This window comes from Cyprinodon variegatus, unplaced genomic scaffold (genome assembly GCF_000732505.1).
Source record: "Cyprinodon variegatus isolate N-32 unplaced genomic scaffold, C_variegatus-1.0 Scaffold27, whole genome shotgun sequence".
NCBI lineage: Eukaryota > Metazoa > Chordata > Actinopteri > Cyprinodontiformes > Cyprinodontidae > Cyprinodon > Cyprinodon variegatus.
In genome coordinates this window covers 1,193,824-1,215,313 of record NW_015150480.1, presented here as the reverse complement: position 1 = coordinate 1,215,313, position 21,490 = coordinate 1,193,824, and the positions used below count along the sequence as shown (strand labels likewise).

The 21,490-nt window shown below is 40.4% G+C and overlaps 1 protein-coding gene across 2 annotated transcripts in view; it reads right to left on the bottom strand.

Moving 5' to 3' along the window:
• tfb1m (transcription factor B1, mitochondrial) overlaps nt 1–21,490 on the bottom strand; it is a 52,660-nt gene that overhangs the window by 26,384 nt on the left and 4,786 nt on the right. For both annotated transcript variants that reach the window (XM_015396645.1, XM_015396652.1), the window contains exons 3-6: nt 19,654–19,805; nt 19,462–19,570; nt 19,229–19,380; nt 18,327–18,446 (exon numbers count right to left, since the gene is read on the bottom strand). In XM_015396645.1, the coding sequence (XP_015252131.1) occupies nt 18,327–18,446; nt 19,229–19,380; nt 19,462–19,570; nt 19,654–19,805 (533 nt within the window). The remainder of the gene's footprint in view (nt 1–18,326; nt 18,447–19,228; nt 19,381–19,461; nt 19,571–19,653; nt 19,806–21,490) is intronic.

The window sequence follows — 21,490 nt, the reverse complement described above, 5'->3', positions numbered from 1 at the left end:
AAAATGTTAGTCATGCGTTCAATAAAGCCATTCTAAGGTTGTTCAGCAGTTGTAACGCACTGATATGTTCTACTGTGTATGAGATTTTTCCAAATCTAATTTGCTTTGTAACCACGTACGTTATTTTATCACAATGTCCAATAATGCATAGAAATTTGAATGAGCTCATGGGGTATGAATTTTGTTTTTCGAGGAAACTTAAGGCAGAAAAATGATGGTCTGTAAAAACTGTACACAAGTGTCTGATTTTACAGGATTTTTTTTATTTATTTAATTGATTGATTGGAGGATTTTTTTTTATCCTTCAGACTGTTTCAGTCAAAGATAAAAACACCATTTTCACACCATATCTTCTTTATAAGAAGACTACTCAGTGCACTTTTAATTTGTGTTACTATTTAAAGGCAGTTTGGTTCAAATAAACAAGCATTCCAGCCTCTCTGGACCAGTACGAACACATAGCATAAGTGGGCACTCTGGACAAAAGAAAAGTGAGCAATTTCTGCCTGATGGAGTATAGCAGGGAAATACCAGCTAGAGATTTCTCTTTTTCAGTGGCTCTGCAGCTTAATCATCAGCACGCAATTTTATTTGCTTATAAAGAGCCAGAGTGCAATGTGACTAGGTCTTTAAAGTCTACAAGTTACAGCTCTTCTGCGTATACTGTACCGAGATGTTGGATTTATTTGATACCTGCAGCTTAGTTTTGTGAATGCGTTAGCACTACTTACTTTGCTGGAACATATTTGTGATGATGAGCAGTTCACAAGTTCTGATACAGTTGTCTTAATGTGCTTGTGCAAGTAGTTCTATTTTTTACCAATAAAACTATTTTGTGAAAGCAGCTTTGGTGCCGTTTGTGTTTTTTGATCATAAGGTTTCAGCTTCTGTGCCAAAAGATTAACATCAAACAGGAAGCCGGTTTTACATCAGAACATTACTGCACTATAAATTTAACTGAAAAGGGCATTGATAAAATTTAACTGTGGGCAGGGTTTCCTTATTATTCTCCAAAGGCTTTCCGTTTACTGCTTGGTTAAAAATGAGGGCATTAGCTAATACAAGAGTGAAACAATTACACACAACCCCCCTCGGAGTTGGAGGGAATGGCTATTATCTGGACCGACTGCTTAATCGGACCAAAGTAATGAGTTTACTGAAAACATAAGCTATGTTGGGGGGAAAGAAACAACAACTTACTCTGTGTACTGCATAATTACTCCATGGGTAACTGACTTTACAAAGTGCTAGTAAAACTGTTATGCAGGCAGCGGCTACAACTTTGTCAGTATATATTGTATAAATTAATTTGAAATTTTATAGCATGATTTACAAGAAAAAACAGGAGCGACACTTAAAAAGAAAATGTTCAAGAACTGATCGAAAACTTAACATTTATTTTTCATAGCTAATCAGCAGAGACTTCACCATTTTTCCGAATTTAAAACTCAAGAGTTAGTAAATTGAATCTTAGTATTCAATTCCCTTATATTTATCTGTATTTTATTGTATCAAGAAATAAATGTATTTTATAAGGATTTTCGTTGGGAGTGGGGAGATGCCTTAATGGAATCCTGGGGTTCTGGGTTTGAGTCCCACAGACTGCCTCTCTGGGTCTTTGAGTAAGACCCTTAACCCCCAATAGCTCCCAGGACGTCCCACGATGGCAGCCCGCTGTTCCCAAGGGGATGGGTTAAATGCAGAGGTAGATTTCTCCTATGTGAGATCAGTAAAGTTCAATTAATTAACAAAAATCTGCACGACTAACAACAATAAAGTGTGTGTATTGTGGCCTGTTACACACACAATGTGAGTTACAAATGTGTCAACAGTGCTTAACGTTTGCATACACCCGCTCTAAGGTAATAACAGTATCTCTAAGGAGCTGCAGAGACCAAAAGCTCAGGTGGGAGAAAGTCTGACAAGGAAACTAATCCCTAACCACAAATGTGGCTTAGGCGGAAACATGCCAAGGTCAAAAGCTCCTAGATGAGAGGTTTTCCACAAGCCAAGCAGAGAACAAGCAAATGTGAGAAAAGCTGCTCTGGTCAGATGTGGAAAAAAACATCTGATTCTTATGGAAGTGCTTCTAAATCACAATGAAAAGAATAGTTCTCATTGAAATCTACTTTAAAATGTAGTAACAAAGGTTGTGTTAAAAATTAATAAAGCGAGAAAAAAAAAGGGGGAATTTTTAAACCAATTTAACTGGATATCATCAAGTAATATGGGTCAAAATTCTGTTGCCATATTTCAGAGTAATAACAATAAAGACTGGTCTAAACATAAGAGGAAGAGCTACTAAAATATTTCTTCTGATAGTTAAAGCGTATAACAGAGGCTGCTTTAGACATGCAGACTTAGAACTTTAATTCCTGCAGCCTGAAAACTTCACATGGAGTTAATACTAAATTAGTTGGAATGAAGTGTTGATTGGAGTCTCCTCATTAGTCACCAAGTAAGAAAATACCATGGATTATTAAAAGGATCTTTTTCTCATGCATCCACTCCGCATGCTTATGCAACAAGGCTGTGCATCATACATCCGCTCTTCTCTTGGGGAAGCGCTCATAGGATCTTTTCTATGTGTATATAACCTACATTTCCCATCAAAGGATTCCCCCCACAGTTTTCACTAGGAAAGATTTGGGAAGTTAGCTTTGGACAAAAGTGAGAGGGAAGATGAGCGCTGGTGTGTTTTAGGCAGGGACTACTTAAGCCGGGCATACAATGTACAATTTTTTCAATCGTTGCATGCAGCTACAGCTCACACAATATGACGAAACCACAGGGTTTAAGTGTTCAAAGCTCACAATGCATGTTCTCACACTGTGCGATCCATCGCTCTGATGCGATCTACCTGCTCACACTGTACGTCTAAAAACCACATCGGACTCAGCTCTGCAGTGAGATGCTGCTACCTGGAGTCGTCTAACTGGAAGCCAAACGAATAGAAAAGGAATATGAAGCTCACTAGTGAAACGCGCAGCAATTTTTGTAATTTTGTCCTGAAAGCAGGAGGAGAAAGTAGAAGAATCCTTGTTTGCGCATGACCACTGAGCGATTTTCCTACGACCACCTTACGACGACCGACTGAATTTCAAAAATTTTTTTTCCCCGACCTTACGTTTCTTGATGGGAAGGTGGTCGTGAGAGGTCCCTCGTTACCCCCTGTAGGGGCTAAGCTGACGCTTAAAGCCACTGGAGTGTTTTTAAATCAGAATCTTACGGTTGACGTGCATTTGCCAGGGTGAGGTGGTAAACAGGAAGTGTCCAGACGCTGTTCTTGCAGTAAAAAACTGATTTATTCCCATTGTTGCTTGCTTACGAAAACAAAAAATGATAAAAACGGCCATCTGAGGGGTTGACAGTGTTTCCCGGCCAAGCGGTCAAAACGGATTTGCCTTTTCCGATGAAGCACACGCCCATACACACATCATTTCCTTCCTTTTTTAAGTGTTTATACATACTGGCTTCTACACCCCCTGTACACTACACGACGCCCGGTCAGGCTGAAAGTCGGCCTGATCAAAAAATTCTTGCACGACTGGAGGATCGGCCCGAAAAGGGCAAAAAAATCGAACAGTGTATGCCCGGCTTTATACCTTCAACATTACCATCAACATTGTTAAAGTCGTAAGGAAGTGGCTGTTCCAACTGTTGCATTTCCGAAATCTCCCGAGTGTTGCCCCACTTTACATGAGTGAATAAAGTAAATGCGATTGGTCGATTATCAAGGGGGCGGGATTGTTGTGGTGGAAGGTTCGCAAGCAAGTTTGATTGTGGCCGGTTTTCTCGGAAGCATCTTGCTAACCAGTTAGCAACTTAGTGTTAGTATGTTTCCAATGGGAAATTACTGATAAAGAGTATATTTATATACATGTTTAAGCCAGAATGTTTTGACATTTAAATATGATCACCCTATGACTTTAATGCTTTCATAATTTGGTGACCTTTCTGACTTAGTCAAGTATTTTGCCTTTAGGCTGACAGAAGCAAGTTAGAACACACCCTTATTCCAACAAATAAATTGATTACTAATGGCAGCACAGGGTTAACACCCCCAATGTGCACCTTTTTTGTACTGGGATGCGGTTATGGTCCAAAAGATTCATACTGGAGATATAAAAGCCGCCATCGATGCAGGGTGGGGAAATGACCTTTCTTTATCATGGCAGACCTGTTGTAGTTCTGACGTTCATGCGAATCAACTGGAATAATAGCAACGACCTTGGCTGAGCAGTAAACTGCTGACAAAGGCAGTAAAAAGCTACCGAGATGACAAGAGCAGAGCTTGTAGGAAAACAATACAGGCTGACAGTTCAAAGAAGAACTTTCAATATCTCCGCTTTGAGCCCAGGGCAGCGAGTTTGGCAGTAAGGATTTCTGCAGGATGCAGGTGGAAGAGGCTAAAAGCTTGAAGGGTGTAGAAGCTTTGCTACTTTCTAATCAATATTTGGTTCAACAAAAGGATAATGCACTGCCCTATATACGTTTATTATATATACCTCATCAAAGTTCCTACCAATCCCACTCATCCTTAGTCCATCCTAACATGTAGAAATAATGGATTCCATTACTTAAATGTAGTTTCAATATGAGGGTTCAGCTAAATCTTTCAAAGGTTTTTCACCATTTTGAGAATGTATTTTGGTTCCTTGTTGGTGAAGAGATGTGAAATTTGGAGACACATCACTGCTTCATAGTTTTGATGTGTTTTAAAGTAAAAGTCCTGTCACATTCAGAATTCAAACTTCTGAAAGTACTTTTTTTTTTTCTGAAGTCACGGTGCGGTATCGGCTGTTGATCAAGTCCCAGTGCTGTATCTGGTGTTTGTCACGACGCACTATTATCCAAGTCATCTTGAAAACATTCTTCTTCCAAATGTTGGCTAAATATTACGTGTTTTTTCTCTGGCCAGAAGTTTAATGACAAATCATCCCTCTTCAAGTTGGCAATCCAACAACAAATCTGTTAGTGGACAATCAGGAATCGGAAAGGTGAAATAACCAATTTTTTTCCCCTTTTACTCAATGTATTTCAGCATCTAACTGCCATGAACGTGGGCATTGTCAGTTTAACTATAGCTCTGGTGAATTTCAATGGTGAAATCCTCTGGAAATCTTCAATAATTGTTGCTGGTTGCAGATGTGTCTGGTAGTTCCCACTGATTTTGCTTATAAAGCAGGGCGAATGGCGCTAGGTTTACCGCACCGTGATGTCATTGCCGGATGATTTCAGGAGTGAGGTGTTACTATATTTGGGCAAAAATGGCCGCTCCCAGACTCAGTGATCGAAATGAAAATTATTGCTTTCATTTTTTTACTGATTAATGCTAAATTCATCAAATCACCGCGAACATATTAGTTTTAGGTATAGATAATGATTCATTGATTATTCCTTGCTGACCGGACTTTCTTTAAAGCAATGACCTGAAGTGGTAGGTTCCAAAGTAGAAGGACACGTGCCTGAGAGTTATCCCAACTCTGAATCTGAGGCCATGGAGTCTTGCTCTGACACAGGCTCGGACTGGGAAAGATTTTCGGCCCAGACATTTTTTTCAATCTGCACCGGCCCATTTATGGACCCCAATCACACATACTAGGTCTACAACGTAAGCCAGAGTGTTGTAAAAACACCAACATAAAACATTACAATATAGAGGCACACAGGCAGTTCATCGAGAATGGAAACATGAAACCTTAGCGGTGTGTAAAAATACACTGCGAGTCTAGGTGGCATGTGGGCAATGAAATGGAATAATGTAAACAGATGCATAACCCCATCATGCATCGCAACATATTTTTGCAAAATATTCGAACATAAATTCGCCAAATATAAAAGGAACATCGTAGTTTGGTTTAAAGAAAGCATTTTAGTTTCATTATAATTTAGTTTGTTGCAAGGATTTTACAGTTTGTGCATGACAAGGAAGGGCTGAATATACTGCATGCATCATTTAGGTAGTTAACGTTGTATTACTTCTGGAGCTCCTTCAGTTATTTACTGTCACAGGTAGGTGCTTCGGCTGGAGAGTAAGTGTTGGGGCCGGTATGATTTAGGGTGGGCCGCCCTCGCACGCAGAAATTAGGACCGGCCCACCGGGCAAATGCCTGGTATTACAGATTACCAGTCCAAGCCTGCTCTGACAAAAGTTAGCTGCTTTCTTTGGGTCTTGAATTAGTGTTAGCTTCAAGGTTTGTTATTTTGGTTTCTTAATTAAAGATCAAGGATCCAGACACAAACAGCTAAAATGAGAGAGGATGGCTAAATTCAACTCAGTGCAACACCCCTGAATGGGCAGGAGGCGTTTGAGGCTGTTTAATTTAACATCCATCATACCCACTATAAGGAGAGAAGGATAAAGTGTTGGTAGTCTATTTTTTTCTTTTGTGATGAGCATGCCTCCTAGACACAAATCTCTGGAGGTTTTTCGGGCTTATTCCAGTAAGAGTAAATCCCATAACATCCCACAATTTGCTGGAAGGAATACATCTCCCTTGTCTGGGAAAACCTTGGGGTCCAACAAAAGGAGCTGCAGAATGCAGAATTAATGACTTAATTTCTTAACAATGTTTTAAAGCACTGATGCTTGTCTGCATCTTTAAAATAATTCTCCACATACCTGCATGATCAATAATGAAACAAAGCTTAATTTCCTAAATCGAGAACCAACCCTGAGCAAACTGCATGGTTCATTAGGAGAAGAGTCTCAGGAGAGGTCATAAACCAGCACTGCCAACCTTTGCATTTTGTTTCCTAAGAGATATAGAGGAGAAGTATTTTTAGGTCTACTTTACCCTTGGCCTGTAACGTTTTGAGACCCTGTCTTTAAGTATTTTCCCCTCTGGCAGTAGTTATTGAAATATCTTCCCTTCACACTCTAGATACACATTTGACCCCATTTACGAGATATGAATAGAGGTAAATGAACAGTAAGAAGTGTGGCAGGAAGTGAAAAAGCAGTCTAGTTCCTCAGTGATATTTTTCACCTCTGTTCTTTCTGCCAGTGGGCTGCATAAGGTCATGGAGAAGAGATCCATCACTGTGACAGGGTTTTACTGGCCTGAGTTAGATGGGCTCAAAAACGTTAAAACATTTTCTCCAATTTGAAATATCGATTCTTTTAAAAAGAAAAATAAACAGTCTACTAAAATTAAAGCTGGAGATCCACATGCAGGTCTCTTAACTCATCTTCAATTGTATTATAGATACTCAATGCAGCATTACCAAATCCAATTTGGCTCAGCTCATCTGGCTCGTGCTCTTGGTAAACGACCGCGTACAAGGCGAACATCTGTAGGGCTCTCCTCTCGTTAGCTTGTGGGTGACGGCTGATGCAGCCATTACTCAGAGCGGGCGCAGACAACCATCTGCTGGAGGTACGCCTCACTTTCCCTTCAGATCCATCTCAGTCACCAATCCGTCTTCTGCTGTTCTGTACTGGTGTGGATGAACAACCCTCTTTCTGAATTCGTTTTATCACACTAATCACATCCAAGTTTTTTTTCCTTCCCCTTAATTCTTTTAACTCATGCAGTGCAGTCATAAATCTTAAACTTTTTCCACATTTTGTCATTTTAAAACCATAAACATAAGATCTGTATCATTAGGCTTAATCTGAAAAGTGGATACTTAAGTTGAAGCAACATTGTTTTCTCTTAAAAATAGTCAGATGAGACCAAAATAAAACTCTCTGACTTGCAAACAAAATGTACATAAAATTCTGCCTCAAGCCATTTGACAAGTTAGGTTCAAACCAATTCACTCCTTCCTGCAGGCAATAAAAATAGGTTTGTGTCCTTGGAGAGTCTAATCTGCGTGTGAAATTCAGAGGTCTAGGACGCCTCTTTCAATACAGCCTAGAGCTTGGAACTTCTAACTCAGTGTTCTGAATTTAGAAGATTCAGAACATTTAGATAAAGAGCAAAACATCTTCAACAACAAGAACTGATGTCCAGTTGTTTCATTTTTTTTTTTACTTTTTTGGATTCATCTTGTACTGGATGACTGAGGACCTTTACCAAAGTTTTCAGATAAGAACTTACACAACTCATCACCCTGAACACACATTTGAAAGGTGAAACATGATGGCGGCAGCAACATCAGGCTGATAGGAGGCTTTTCTAGCGCAGGGATAGTGAATCTGGTTATATATAAGAGAAAAAACTGGAGCTTTATACTGGATAAAGAACTTGTCTGAGGCTACAAAAGACCTGAGATTACAGGTTTCTGGCCGATCACCGATTCCCCATCTTAACAAAGCCTGACATGGTGATTCTCATTTTCACCGATGCATATTTCTTTATACAACTATCCATGTGAGTTGTTATAAAAATCACAAAATATTTCAATCTTATCTTACTGTAAAAAAACAATCATTGCCCATGGAACTATAAAGATGTCTGAAATAACTGCTCTTAAATATAAATTAAAGTTTAAGGCATTGACAGCGAGTGGGGCGTGGGAGCTGGCTCGGAGCTTGTTTGCCTGGCAGTGTGTTTCCTGGACGGAGCCGCGTGTGGAGCTGATTGACAAGTTCCTTTGTATCTCTGCTTCTTTCTGTAATGTCTGCTTCTGTCTCCTTGAACCCCAGTCGGCCTCGGCAGATGGCCACTCGCACTGAGCCTGGTCCTGCTGGAGATTTCTTCGTTTTAAAAGGGAGTTTTTCCTCTCCAATGTTACTGTAAGCACGTTTAGTGTGAGGGATTGCCTTCGAGTCAATCAGTTGATACAATCAACTGGTTTCCTTAGATAAAAAACTTTGAATCAATTTGACTGTATGATCTGTTTGAATTGTCTCTGTAAAGTGCCTTAAGATGATGTGTTGTGAATTGGCGCTATATAAATAAACTAAATTGAATTGCTTTTCCGACCTTTACAGAGGTAGATCAGATTGGTGGAAGAGACTGGTTTCATATCTTGGTAGCATCTGATCACCGATCTCCCAAAACTATGAAAATTGAGGCTGACTGATCAGCCAGCCGATAAATCAGTGCACCCCTACCTGAGTTTGAGACATAAGTTCTACCTGTAGGACAACGACCATAAAAACACAGATGCCATCTATTAAACGCCACTAAATTATTTTGTATGGAAGCACCAGGCTGTACTATTTTTTTCCCCACCGGGCTAAAAATTTCTAAAGCCAAATTCACACCGAACTTGATTTGAGCATAATTTTTTATGCTTGTACACATTATGGTCCGACGTCCAGTAAAGTGTGTACAGATGCATATGATGCTTGTGGTGCTCCTGCGTTCAATGGCGGAGTTTCTGTGCAATATTTGGTCTGATGAGTGATTAAAGGAATTATGATATGTTTTTGGTTAGGTTCATTGTCTGTGCAGTCAGTTAATCAAGAGAGCGATTCTTCCTTAAAATATTATTTCGCTGCCGGAGCTGCTCAGACCCTCACATACTGGTGGTGTACTGTCACTGGGAATCTAGCAGCAGCTGTCCAAGGGACGGCTGCCTCTTGTAGGTTTAACAGGAGGTTTTCCCCTACAGTTCATGGCGGCTGGAAGTAGACTTTAGCTTTTTTCAGGTATGTGGTACAATTTGCAGGCATCAGCATGTTTTGCTGGCAGGATTTGATATTTTAAGTTAATTTAGGTGTTAATAAACTGTTTCAGAGGAGTGATCATAGCGCTCTGCATCACCAGCGCTGTCTCTCTCTCCCTGCCAGCTCCCGGATCAGCTTCTCTGATTGGTTGTTGTGGCACGTCAAGCAGCAAAAGTTAATTTTTCCGAATCCAGCATCTGCTGCTTGTGAAGCGTGTTAAGCGACTAAGATGCTCAGAAGCTCATGAGGCACTGCTTTAGCTGCGTCAAGATGTGCTGCTCCTGCTGCTGAAGAAGCGCTGCAGGACATTTTGATGCGCATCAACCATAGACTTTGCATGTAAACTGGCTGCTTCTGCTGCTCGAATTGCATATGGTGTGAATGTAGCATAGTCGTTTTCCTGTAAATAGATGTGTAAAGCTTTTATTTAGGGGTGTTAGGGTAAATGGGACAAAGTACCAATGTACTTTGCACGTTAAACTATTTTTCTTTTGTGTAAAAATGTTTGCTTTCCAATTAACCACTCAAATGTTCTTAGAGTATCGTGCCTTTTAGAGAGGTCTTAGCCCCGATGACACTTTATTTTCTACCGCATGACAATGTTCTAGGCTAATGCATCAAATCCCCATGAAATATGTTGAAGATTGTGGATGCACCACAATAAAAATCGGGGAACCCTTTTCTAGGTGTGAAGGGTTTATTGGCTTATTTAAGGTTTGTGCTTTCATACAATATCTTTCATTCTTTCTCTCCTTCAATGAATACCAATCTGCACAGTATTTAGCCCTAGAGACAGCAGGTTCTGTAACAGATTATCTAATTTGAAGATTTTCATTTAGCAGACATACCTTTATTTTCCAATTCTGCCACCATGCAAAGCAGCCAGGGAATGCATTTACAAAAAGGCTTATTGAGACAAAATCAAATCTTTCCTGAAGGACGATTCTGCAGGGCCAGACTTTTACACTCAAAATGAAGATGCCTTGTGGCAGTATGCAGTCAATAAGTTCTTAATCTCTGACACAAAAACAAATAAGACATGATGAATAAAGTCACATCTAAAAAGTAACTTTACCCCTAAAAAAAAGTTCAGACATAAGCAGATAAAGTTAAGGGATGTGAACTAAATACATTGGCTGAGAATTTAGAACAAGTAGAATGACTTATGAGAAGAAGGAGGTTTGATTTTGTGACAGAGCACATCCTCAAGACCCTTTAAACAACACTTAGTTGCTTCCTGGAACATGTAAAAAAAATCGTTATTCCGCTTATTGTGACATAAAAAGCGCACTGCACTATAAGCGACAGGGTCAAACGGACAGAATAAGGGCCTATCTCCTAAGCCCTTATTAATTAGGAATCTATGAGCCGCCGATGTAGAATAGATCCAACGTTTATCCTCTCATTAGGTCGTACCGGACGGCTTCTCTAAGTTCTAATCAGCCGGTCAATCAAACAACTGTCCTCCTACCCTCCTTCAGCTCAGGCTATTTTTTCCCTCTAGGCTGAGCCATTTGGTAGCCATTTTACTAAGTTTTTATGACTCATTGTTGGTTTGATTACACCGTTCTGAACCACTTACTAATTTTTTTTAAATACACCTCTATGAGCACAAGTATAACATGCAACAATCTGTGAGCCACTCTTTAAAGAATTGTGCTGCTGAATGCAGGATAGTAGATAAGCTACTAAAGAACCGAGCAAAGGAAAAAAACTAAACATGCATATGCAATTTGATAACTTGGGACCTGATCTTGAAATTCCAAATAATAAATTGCACATGCAATTTACTTCTAGGATATACAATAAATGGCTGCATTGTGGGTAATCTACAAAGATAGCTACAGAAAATGCAAAACGATTTGGTTCCCCCCTTAAAGGTGCTGTAGGAGATCTTGGAAAAACGGTTTCAGCAAGCGATATTTTTGAACATACACAACCATGCACAAGCATCCCCCGACCCCGGCCGCCGGAGTTCCCGGACCGGTTGCATGCCCGGTCCGGTCCAATCAGCAGCCATTTGGCAGTTTGTGAGCAGTAGTAAACTAATGACTAGTTTCAAAGCCATGGAGATGGAGGTAGGAATGAGGATTATTTTTCAGTAGCAGCTTCAGGTGTCCTCTTCCAGAGAGGAGGATGGATTTTCCAGAGCTGAGACTTAGGGTTTCAGGATTCATGGTGCGATGCCTATGGGGAGGAGCCAGTGTCTGTGGCTTGGAATGGCTCTTGCCCGCCTGCTCAAAAGTCCAGCCTGCACCTTTCTAGTGCTTTCTACCGGTAGTGTGCTGCCGCCTGCCTGTTGGACAGATGCTAGGAAATGTTCCTGCCCTATGGGCTGTTATGCAAAAGCCAGGAGCACAGCAATAACCTGTAAATGCTAGCAGTGTGACTGGTACATTGGGCTTTTCTTCCAGGGTTGCAGAACAAACACATAGGCTACAACACAGTTTTCTTTCATTAGAATAACAGAGGAGCAACAAGGTCACAGAGGCTGGGGTAGCTCCACATTCTGCCAGCCTCAGGGCAGCCAACACCCACGGCCTGCAGAATGTGTCTGCTGGCGTGCCTGGAGCCTATTTATGGGGAGTTGATGCTCCTTCACCAGGACATGGCAAAAAGTATCTGGGGAATCAGGGAAGGAGTGGGCCACTTTGCCTCGAGGTACACAGCCCACTATCCTCTCTGGTTCTCCCTGATGGACAGAGCCAGTCCGCTTGATGCGGCGTGGCTGGCTTCACCTTAATGTCTTAAGGTCAACTCTTCTAAGGGTTCTAAGGTTCTGGCCTTATCAGTTCACTTCTTGGAACGTGTAATGTTGTTCCATAAACCAGGCAGGACATGTTTACTGTTCTCAATATTCAACATAATTACTTTGGTGTGTGGCAGTAAACAATACAGAGCTATAGGACACCAAAGAATTATATGACATGCCGTAATATTAAAGAGGAGGCTTGGGTGCCATTGAGAGGACTATAATATTAGAAACTGCATTTAGAGGAGGAAGTCTCTTCTTAAAAAAGTCATAATCTGGTCTAATATCAATTTGACCAAAAACCATTGAAACATTTAGTGGAAATAGAGGAAGGGGGTCTGGCAAAAACTGGCTATTGCAAGCATGCATGCATAGTAAACACATCAGAGCAGAGTCAAACTTATATTCTTTTAAATAGACATTTCTTAGAGATCATAAGAACTGGGGTTTCATCTGTGGAGCTTAAGGGCCGTTATTAACATTTTAGCAGTTTGCATAAAAAATAAAAAAGCAAACTGACTGCAAAAAACATTCTTAAAAGGAACCCAGACCAAGTTTGTTTTTCTTTATCCTCAACAAAAACTATAACCGAAACAGAAAAATAGAAATAAGTAGGAAAGCACTGCATGATCACCCATTACATTAATACAAATAGTACTTGAGCTCCTTTGCCTTAGTCAATTAGTGCATATATATATATATATATATATATATTTATGAACTACTCCTTTCATTGTATAGTATCTTTGTCTGAAGTTCACTGTCCTGGAAAGTAAACCTAGTCATTTGCACTCTCCAGAAGAGCTGGAACATTTTTTTGTATTTTCTTTTTCCTAAGGCCCATTTCACGGGTTTATTGTATTTTTTGTAAATCCTTCCATTAGTTGAAAGGTAATAACTGACTTTCATTTGTTTATTTTCATAGACCATTATCTATTATCTATAATTACTTGTCAGATTGAAGTTATTTCTGTGCCCAAAGTGATTTTTTCTTTGATCAATGATGGGTACCAACATTTTGTGTATGTTCAACTGTATGGATAAAGTTTAATAGCACGACTCCGAATTAAAAGAGAAGTCCGGACTTTAAGGAATAATCAATGGATCATTATTTATATCTAAAACTAATACGCTTACGGTGATTTAATGAATGTAGCGTTAATCAGAAAAAAAATTAAAACAATAAGTTTCGTCTCGATCACTGTGTCCAGGAGCGGCCATTTTTTCCCCTAATATAGTAACACCTCACTCTTGACATCTGTGCGGTAAGCCCAGCGCCATTTTCCCCGCTTTACAGGCAAAATCTATGGGAACTATTAGACACATCTGCAATCAACAATTATTGAAGATTTCCAAAGGACTTAACCATTGAAATTCACCAGAGCTATAGTTAAACTGACAATGCCCACGTGCATGGCAGCTGGATGTTGTAATACATTGGGTAAAAGTGAAAAAGAAATTTGTTATTTAGCCTTTCTGATTCATGATCCTCCACGGATGGGTTCATCGTTGGATTGCCATCGAACTTCTGGCCATAGAAAAAACATGTAATATGTAGCCAACATTTGGAAGAAGAATGTTTTCAAGATGACATTGATAATAGCGCGTTGTGACAAACACCAGATACAGCACTGGGACTTGATCAACAGCCAATACCGCACTGTGACGTCACAAACCTGTAGGTGGCAGTAGTGCTCTTTGACAAACATGGCTGCCTCCAGTTAAAGCACATTCAAATGAAAATTACTCTGAATTAAAAACACACATCATTTATTGAACAGTATGTAATGATTTCATATTTAAAGTACTTTCAGAAGTTTGAATTCTGAATCTCACCAGACTTTTCCCTTAAACATCTCCTCAACCTTCTACCCAACCTGTAATCTGTGTTCCTGTTTTCCTAATGCTGTTTAGTCATTAAAGTTATCCTTAGGAAACATATTGTAAACCAAGCATCGTTTACAAACCAGCTCACAATCTTGAACTACTTCAATGTTAGTTCTTTATATAAAATCCCAATAAAATCCATCCGACATTGTGGTTGTAATGTGGTATAATGCTGAAAATATAAAAACTCTTGTCTTCAAATAACTCTGAGCCTCAAGTCAAACAACGGATGCTATCTTTGCTGCCAAGAGAGAATCAGTCTTTGATTTTCACCATGCTTTCCTTTAAAATTATTTACATACAGACAGAAAAAAACACAAAAAACTAAACTCAAACTAAATTGGATCTCAGTCGAAACAAGCATGACTAAAAACACAAAAGGATTTAAAAACAATATATGTGCACTAGTAATCATGTGCATGCGAACATGTAAGCCTGAGTAAATATTTCAAAGAGCCAACAAGCGTGCTCCAGACCCGTTGAGCTGCAGTGACAAAAACAGAAAAACGAGAGGCTCAAGAGAGAACAAACGGAGGAAAGAGACAGCAGAGGGTGATGAAATAATCATTGGAATCTCTTCTAAGAGAATGAACAATCAGTGCTGTGCTCCTTCACTCTGCTGCATTTTACTCCTTGCAGGAGATTAAATATTTACCTTAAGTAGGTCTCCTAAAGAACTTCCACATCTTTGAGGGACCATCTGACAGCTTTCCTCTTAATCCAAGAAAATAATAACATGGTTTTACTTGTGCCAAGTCTTTTCTACGTCATTGACGAGCCCCATGAACTCCTCCAAAGGTTTTTTTTTCTATTATTCCAAATATCTCAGTGGAACTTCTCATTCATTGACATGAATATTTGTATTTTCTTAATGGGTTCCCTAGTCGTAGAAAAAAAAAATCCTCACCCACTGATTAAAAGAAAAAGTCTCATGTTACATAAGCCGGATTGTCTTTCTTCTCCCAATGAGAGATCTGCGTGGGTGGAAAGATAAAGACGGAGATATTGGGCGCTAAAAAAAGAACAAGGCTCTCATTACTTTGTGCCACATCTCAAATACCCACCAGGCATCATTACAACCCAGAAGGAGTCCAGAGACAGAAAACAGTGATTTAAACCCGGATGAAGCCTAAAAGCACAAAGTGGAGAGGGAGGAGAGAGTAATGGGGACAAGATAAGGGGCTCTGACAGGGGAACGTAGGACCAGATGAGGAGAACCAAGTGTCACCAGAGGCGAGAAATCCGCCAGCTGCCAGCTCTCAAACCGGGATAGAAAAGACATTTTACTTCAGTTTCACCTTCAAATTATGCATGAGCTCAAGAATGCACTACTGTCCATCAGAAAAAAAAGGAAATCCAAAAATGTTTGAGCTGACAGGACGTCATTTGATTGGCTGGCCTGTTAAACAGACCGGACCTCTTCTGATTAACCTCTAATGCTACTTTCACACCGCAAGCAGCAAGAGAAGCAAAAACGTGGATGCTGCTTCATTTTTCATGCTTGCACAAGTTTACTTCTGATGCACGGCTGAAGCATCTTGCTGCTCTAGCTGCGCGGTCGAAAAAGTGATCATATTGATGCAGATCACTATGATCAGAAATGATAGGGTAGCTCCGCCCAACCCGCATCAGAACCACTTTCCCCCCGCGCAGCTAGAGCAGCAGAGATGCTTCAGCAGCGCGTCAGAACTAAACTTGCACAAGCATCAAAAATGAAGCAGCACGCGCGGTTTTGCTGCTCCTGCTGCTTGGGGTCTGAACGTAGCATTAACATCCATCCGATTGCCTTTGTAAACGGCACACAGACACATTAGTAACTGTTAGAAAATTCCATGAAAAGTTAGGAAAAAATGGAAAAAATGCTTCAGTGTGATTTTTTTTTTTTTGGGTAAATTTGTTGTGTTAAAGCAATAAGCACAATTTGGAATAATTTAGCACATTTGAAGAGGTTTGGAGACACTGAGTTAAAAATCCCAAAGCTATAACACTGTTATACCTAGAGGTCTAAAAATTAACAGCAGTTGTGGTTGACATGATGCAGAGTAAAAAGAGAGATCATATCTCTCTTATCCTAGCTTCTTTTCATTGGCTTCCTGTTAAATCCAGAATAGAATTTAAAATTCTCCTTCTCACATATAAAGCCTTAAATGGCCAAGCTCCATCTTATATCGGAGATATGATTGTTCCTTATGTCCCTAACAGAGCACTTCACTCTCAATCTGCAGGTTCCTAGAATTTCTAAAAGTAGAATGGGAGGCAGATCTTTTAGTTATCAGGCTTCTCTCCTGTGGAACCAACTACCAGTTTTAGTCCGTGAGGCAGAAACCCTGTCTACTTTTATGGGTAGGCTTAAAACTTTCATTTCTGATAAAGCTTATAGAGTGGCTCAGGTTATAATGAGCTATCTCTATAGTTATGCTGCTATAGGTTTAAACTTCTGGAGGACATAGGGACCCCTTTTCCACATTTTGCTTCATTCTAGCTCTATTCTCCCACTCTGCAAAATCTGTTAGTTCAATCTCTAACATTCTGCTCTCTCTGCTTTTTCTCATGGTAGCTTCATCTGGTCTGTTATTGTTTGGCTGTGACTTTATTCTGGAGAGAAATATCAGCTGTGCTGCTGCCATCAACACCTTTGTTTATAGATGTTAGAGATCAGCCTGTTTTCCAGTGTAGTTCTGTTTCTCTGACTGTGACTGGCTGGATGTGCTCTCTTCATCCTCTGACATGGTAGTTAGCTCAGAGCTCGTCTGCCTGGCTGTGTGTTTCCTGGACGGGGTCACCTTTTGCAGTTGCATATCTCTGCTTCTGTCTCCTTGAACCCCAGTTGGCCTCGGCAGATGGCCGCTCACACTGAGCCTGGTTCTGCTGGAGGTTTCTTNTCCAGAATAGAATTTAAAATCCTCCTTCTCACATATAAAGCCTTAAATGGCCAAGCTCCATCTTATATCAGAGATCTGATTGTTTCCTTATGTTCCTAACAGAGCACTTTACTCTCAATCTGCAGGTTTACTTGTGGTTCCTAGAATTTCTAAAAGTAGAATGGGAGGCAGATCTTTTAGTTTTCAGGCTCCTCTCCTGTGGAACCAACTACCAGTTTTAGTCCGTGAGGCAGACAGCCTGTCTACTTTTATGGGTAGGCTTAAAACTTTCATTTCTGATAAAGCTTATAGTTAGAGTGGCTCAGGTTGTAATGAGCTATCTCTATAGTTATGCTGCTATAGGCTTAGACTTCTGGAGGACATAGGGACCCCTTTTCATAATTTTGCTTCATTCTATCTTGATTCTCCCACTCTGCAGAATCTGTTAGTTCAATCTCTAATGTTATGCTCTCTCTGCTTTTTCTCATAATAGCTTCGCCTCGTCTGCTCCTGTTTGGCTGTAACACCATTGTGGAGAGAAATATCAACTATGCTGCTGCCATCAACACCTTTGTTTACAGTCTGTTTTCCAGTGTAGCCCTGTTTCTCTGACTGGCTGGATGTGCTCTCTTCATCCTCTGACATGGTAGTTAGCTCAGAGCTAGTCTGCCTGGCTGTGTGTTTCCTGAACTGCCTTTTGCAGTTGCATATCTCTGCTTCTGTCTCCTTGAACCCCTGTCAGCCTCGGCAGATGGCCGCTCACACTGAGCCTGGTTGTGGTGGAGGTTTCTTCCTGCTAAAATTGAGTTTTTCCTCTCCACTGTCGCTACCAGCATGCTTAGTGTGAGGAATTGCATTTGAGTCAATGAGTTGATGCAATCAACTGGTTTTCCTTAGATAGAAAACTCTGAATCAATTTGACTGGATGATCTGGTGAACTGTAAAGTGCCTTGAGATGACACGTGTTGTGAATAAATGTAAAACAATGACACATGCCTATTGTCAGGCATGTCTTTGTTACTGCTATTTAAAAAACAACTATGAGTCATGTTTTTCACGGCTGCAGTTTATGCTGTGGTTTAGTCACAGTATACTTATTTATATTTTAAGAAACTAGATGGTTTTAGCTTTAAATTATGTTTCCCACATGCAACTTGGGTTTACAGTTTCTTAGTTATTTGCTTTTCCATTTGAGTGTGCAAAAAGGAGAGGATTACTTCAAATGAGGTGGGTGTGTTAACTGATAAATGAAATGTCCTACCTCTGGCTTGGGAACAAATGCTCGCCCAGGGATGATGAAGCACTTGTGGACGGTGCAGAGATACTGAGCCATGATGGACAGACGACTTCTCTGTTTACTGCCGGTACTGGCTGTTAACCTCTGGGTGATAAAAATAGAGGTTTCTGTAAATTATGGACTGATGTAAAGCAAAGATATCAGACTAATTTCTCTTGTTTCATTATTTTACTTTTATAACAAGCAGTGCATAAAAACTGGGTCATAATTACTTCCTCATTCAAATTTTCCCCTAAATTTTCATGATAAGCTACATGTTTACATTATTTATCAGCTGCATCTAAAAATATCAAAGATATTTTCAGTTTAAACATAGATATGAAACAATACATCAAATCAATTCAGTCTGTCAAATAAGCTGCTTGTAGTGTCTGTAAATGTCCAGCAGGTGTCAGTATTCTGCGAGACAGTATCAACGCAGTTTTAATACAGTTTGGCAATGTGTCGAACCTCAAGATGCCTCATTAACCCATCACTACTCTAAGCCCTAACCACTCGGCCAGCACAAGATTTACTGAAACACCAGCGATATCTCAGTCCCTCTGAGGGAACAACTTTCATTCATTTCAGCAGTTTTAGCAGCACCCACAAATGTAAACTTTGACCATGTTTTTGATTAATTAAGGCAATCTCAATCTTTTTTTTCCTTTATTTTAGAATTGTGATGAACTTTCTGGAGAAATTGGAAACCAAGGTAACCAGTGAGAAACAGCAATCTCTACTTTCCTCCAGTGTTAAAAGCAAAAAAAAAGTGCAAATCCATTGCAAAAGAACCAAAACAACCAAACTTAACTTCTAGTGCAGGTGCATCGTTGTATCCCACATTTGATAACTATCCTATTTATCAGCAGCATGAGTTCACCCACCTCTGCCACCTCTTTCTGGAAGGTGAGGGTGAGTCGTGTGCGGCCGAAGGCGAACGGCCCCGTCCTGTCAGCTATATTTTCCAGCCACTTGATGATGAGTGGCGTTGAGACGCTGAATGGTAGATTCCCGATGATGTGGAGGTTTGGAGGGTCTTTGAAGCAAATAAACACTTTTATCACAAACAGAGTTCGCTATGACTAATGTAGTACCTGCTGTTGTTCCTCTCTCTTACCTTCCTCCCAAGGCTTTGAGATACTGGCTGGGAATCCTCGATCCATCCTGTAGTTGAGTATGTCACCGTGAACAATCCGGAGCCGGCCTGGTGCCACCTCAGACAAAAGCTGGGGGGGGGGGAAACATATTTAACCACCTCCACAGAAAAAGTTCGGTAAAAAGAGACATCCAGTTTGGTCGCTAAAGGTACCTTTAGTCCAGGGATGAAACGGGAATCTTTCTCCACAACTAACACATCCGCTGCTTCTGCATTGAGAATGGAGCGGGTGAGACCACCGGGACCGGGACCCACCTCACAAACATGGGCGCCCCTTAAACTGCCCGCCTGGCGAACTATCTTGTCTGAAAACATAAAAAGGTGATGATTCCGTAACTAATTTTCTTTAAAGTCATAGGAAAGTCATATTTAAATTTCAAATCATTCTGGCTTAAACATTTATATATATGTACTCTTTATCACACGATATTGTCCCAAAAGTTAGAACATTTCTGTTTTTAAAAAAAAATCCTGTCTTTTCTTCATTATCTTCTGTAGGCCAGTTAGTTATACGTCAGCCTGTACACCTAAATTCGGCCAATCATATATCAACGGTCATCTGTCAATAGGATCATAGCATCTTGATTCATATGTCACAGCTAATATACGCAACGGTTGAAATCAGAATCATTTCCTTTCCCATTGAGTTCCGTCCCAGTGTTCACGGGGATGGAGGTCTGTGTCTTCAGCAGGCGTAGAGCTAACAGAACTGGCAGCGTTGCGAGGCAATCATCCACGACCTCTGACACAAAACTCTCCTCCTCTTGCATGTTTCAGCTGTCCATAGCGTTCCTTGACAGTGTCGTTTCTAAATCACCAATTTAGTGCTACTTGGTCCCAATGGAATTTCCCATTGGGAACCTGCTAGCACTAAGTTGCTAACTGGTCCAAGACTCTACCAAATAGGCTTGCGAACCTTCCGCCACAACAATCCTGGCCCCTTGATAATCGACCAATCATATTCACTTTATTCACTCGTGTAAAGTCGTGCACCACTCGGGAGAATTTGGAACTGCAATGGTTCGAACAGCCGCTTCCCTACGACTTTAAACACACCATCATGCCACATTAAATCAGATCCTGTAAATACAAACATAATCCTCTATCTAATCACATGTCTTTAACAGAGTCTCTACAGCATCTACACTGAGATTGATAGCGTTTCATACCGGGAGGCCTGTCCCTGATGCAGAGACACATTAATCTAACAATCACCTTGCCAAAGGACAGGCGAAAGGATCCGATCTGCACTGCATCACTTATAATCATATTACCGCCTAAGCTCTCGAGGGTTGCAGAAAAAAAGAGCCATTTCTCTCACATTAGGAGAGCTTTTAAATTACTCCCCAAAAAACATGGCACACTAAAAGAGCTCAAGGACATAAAAGGAGAAATAATTCCATAATTATTTCATAACCATTTGAAATAAATCAACTCGTGAATACGTATTTAAATTTGTTTGTATGTCTACAACTGCAGATTTAAGAGATGGATTAATTAAAATATTGATGCTGCAGCATTATGCACTCATTTTTATACTTCGTGTGCTTCAGTGCAAGTGAACCTGTGCTGTGGTTTATCAAATATACTCATCAAAATGGTTAATCTGTAGACAGAAATAAAATCCAGACTAATAATCTAGACCAGAGAGCATCAATCCCTCCATTCAAATGGATACATGCAGCGGACAGATAACCTGACTCCGCCAGATGGATTTGCTCCGCATATCCATCTGGAAACCTTCCGTTGCAGTAATTTTGGGAAGGGGCGAAAATACTGGTTAGCTGATTGGCCTATGTTGGTGATAGACTGGCCAAATAAACCAATAAGATCAACGAAGCATATGACGTACTAACAGAGCGACGACGAAAACACAACCACAAGCCAGGCTACTCTTGGCGAAACCAGTCGGGAGAAGAGCAAAAACATCTTTTCCTCTGAGAAAAGCCTCCAGAGCAGTGTTTTGCTCTTTTCAGTGAAATACTCTGTA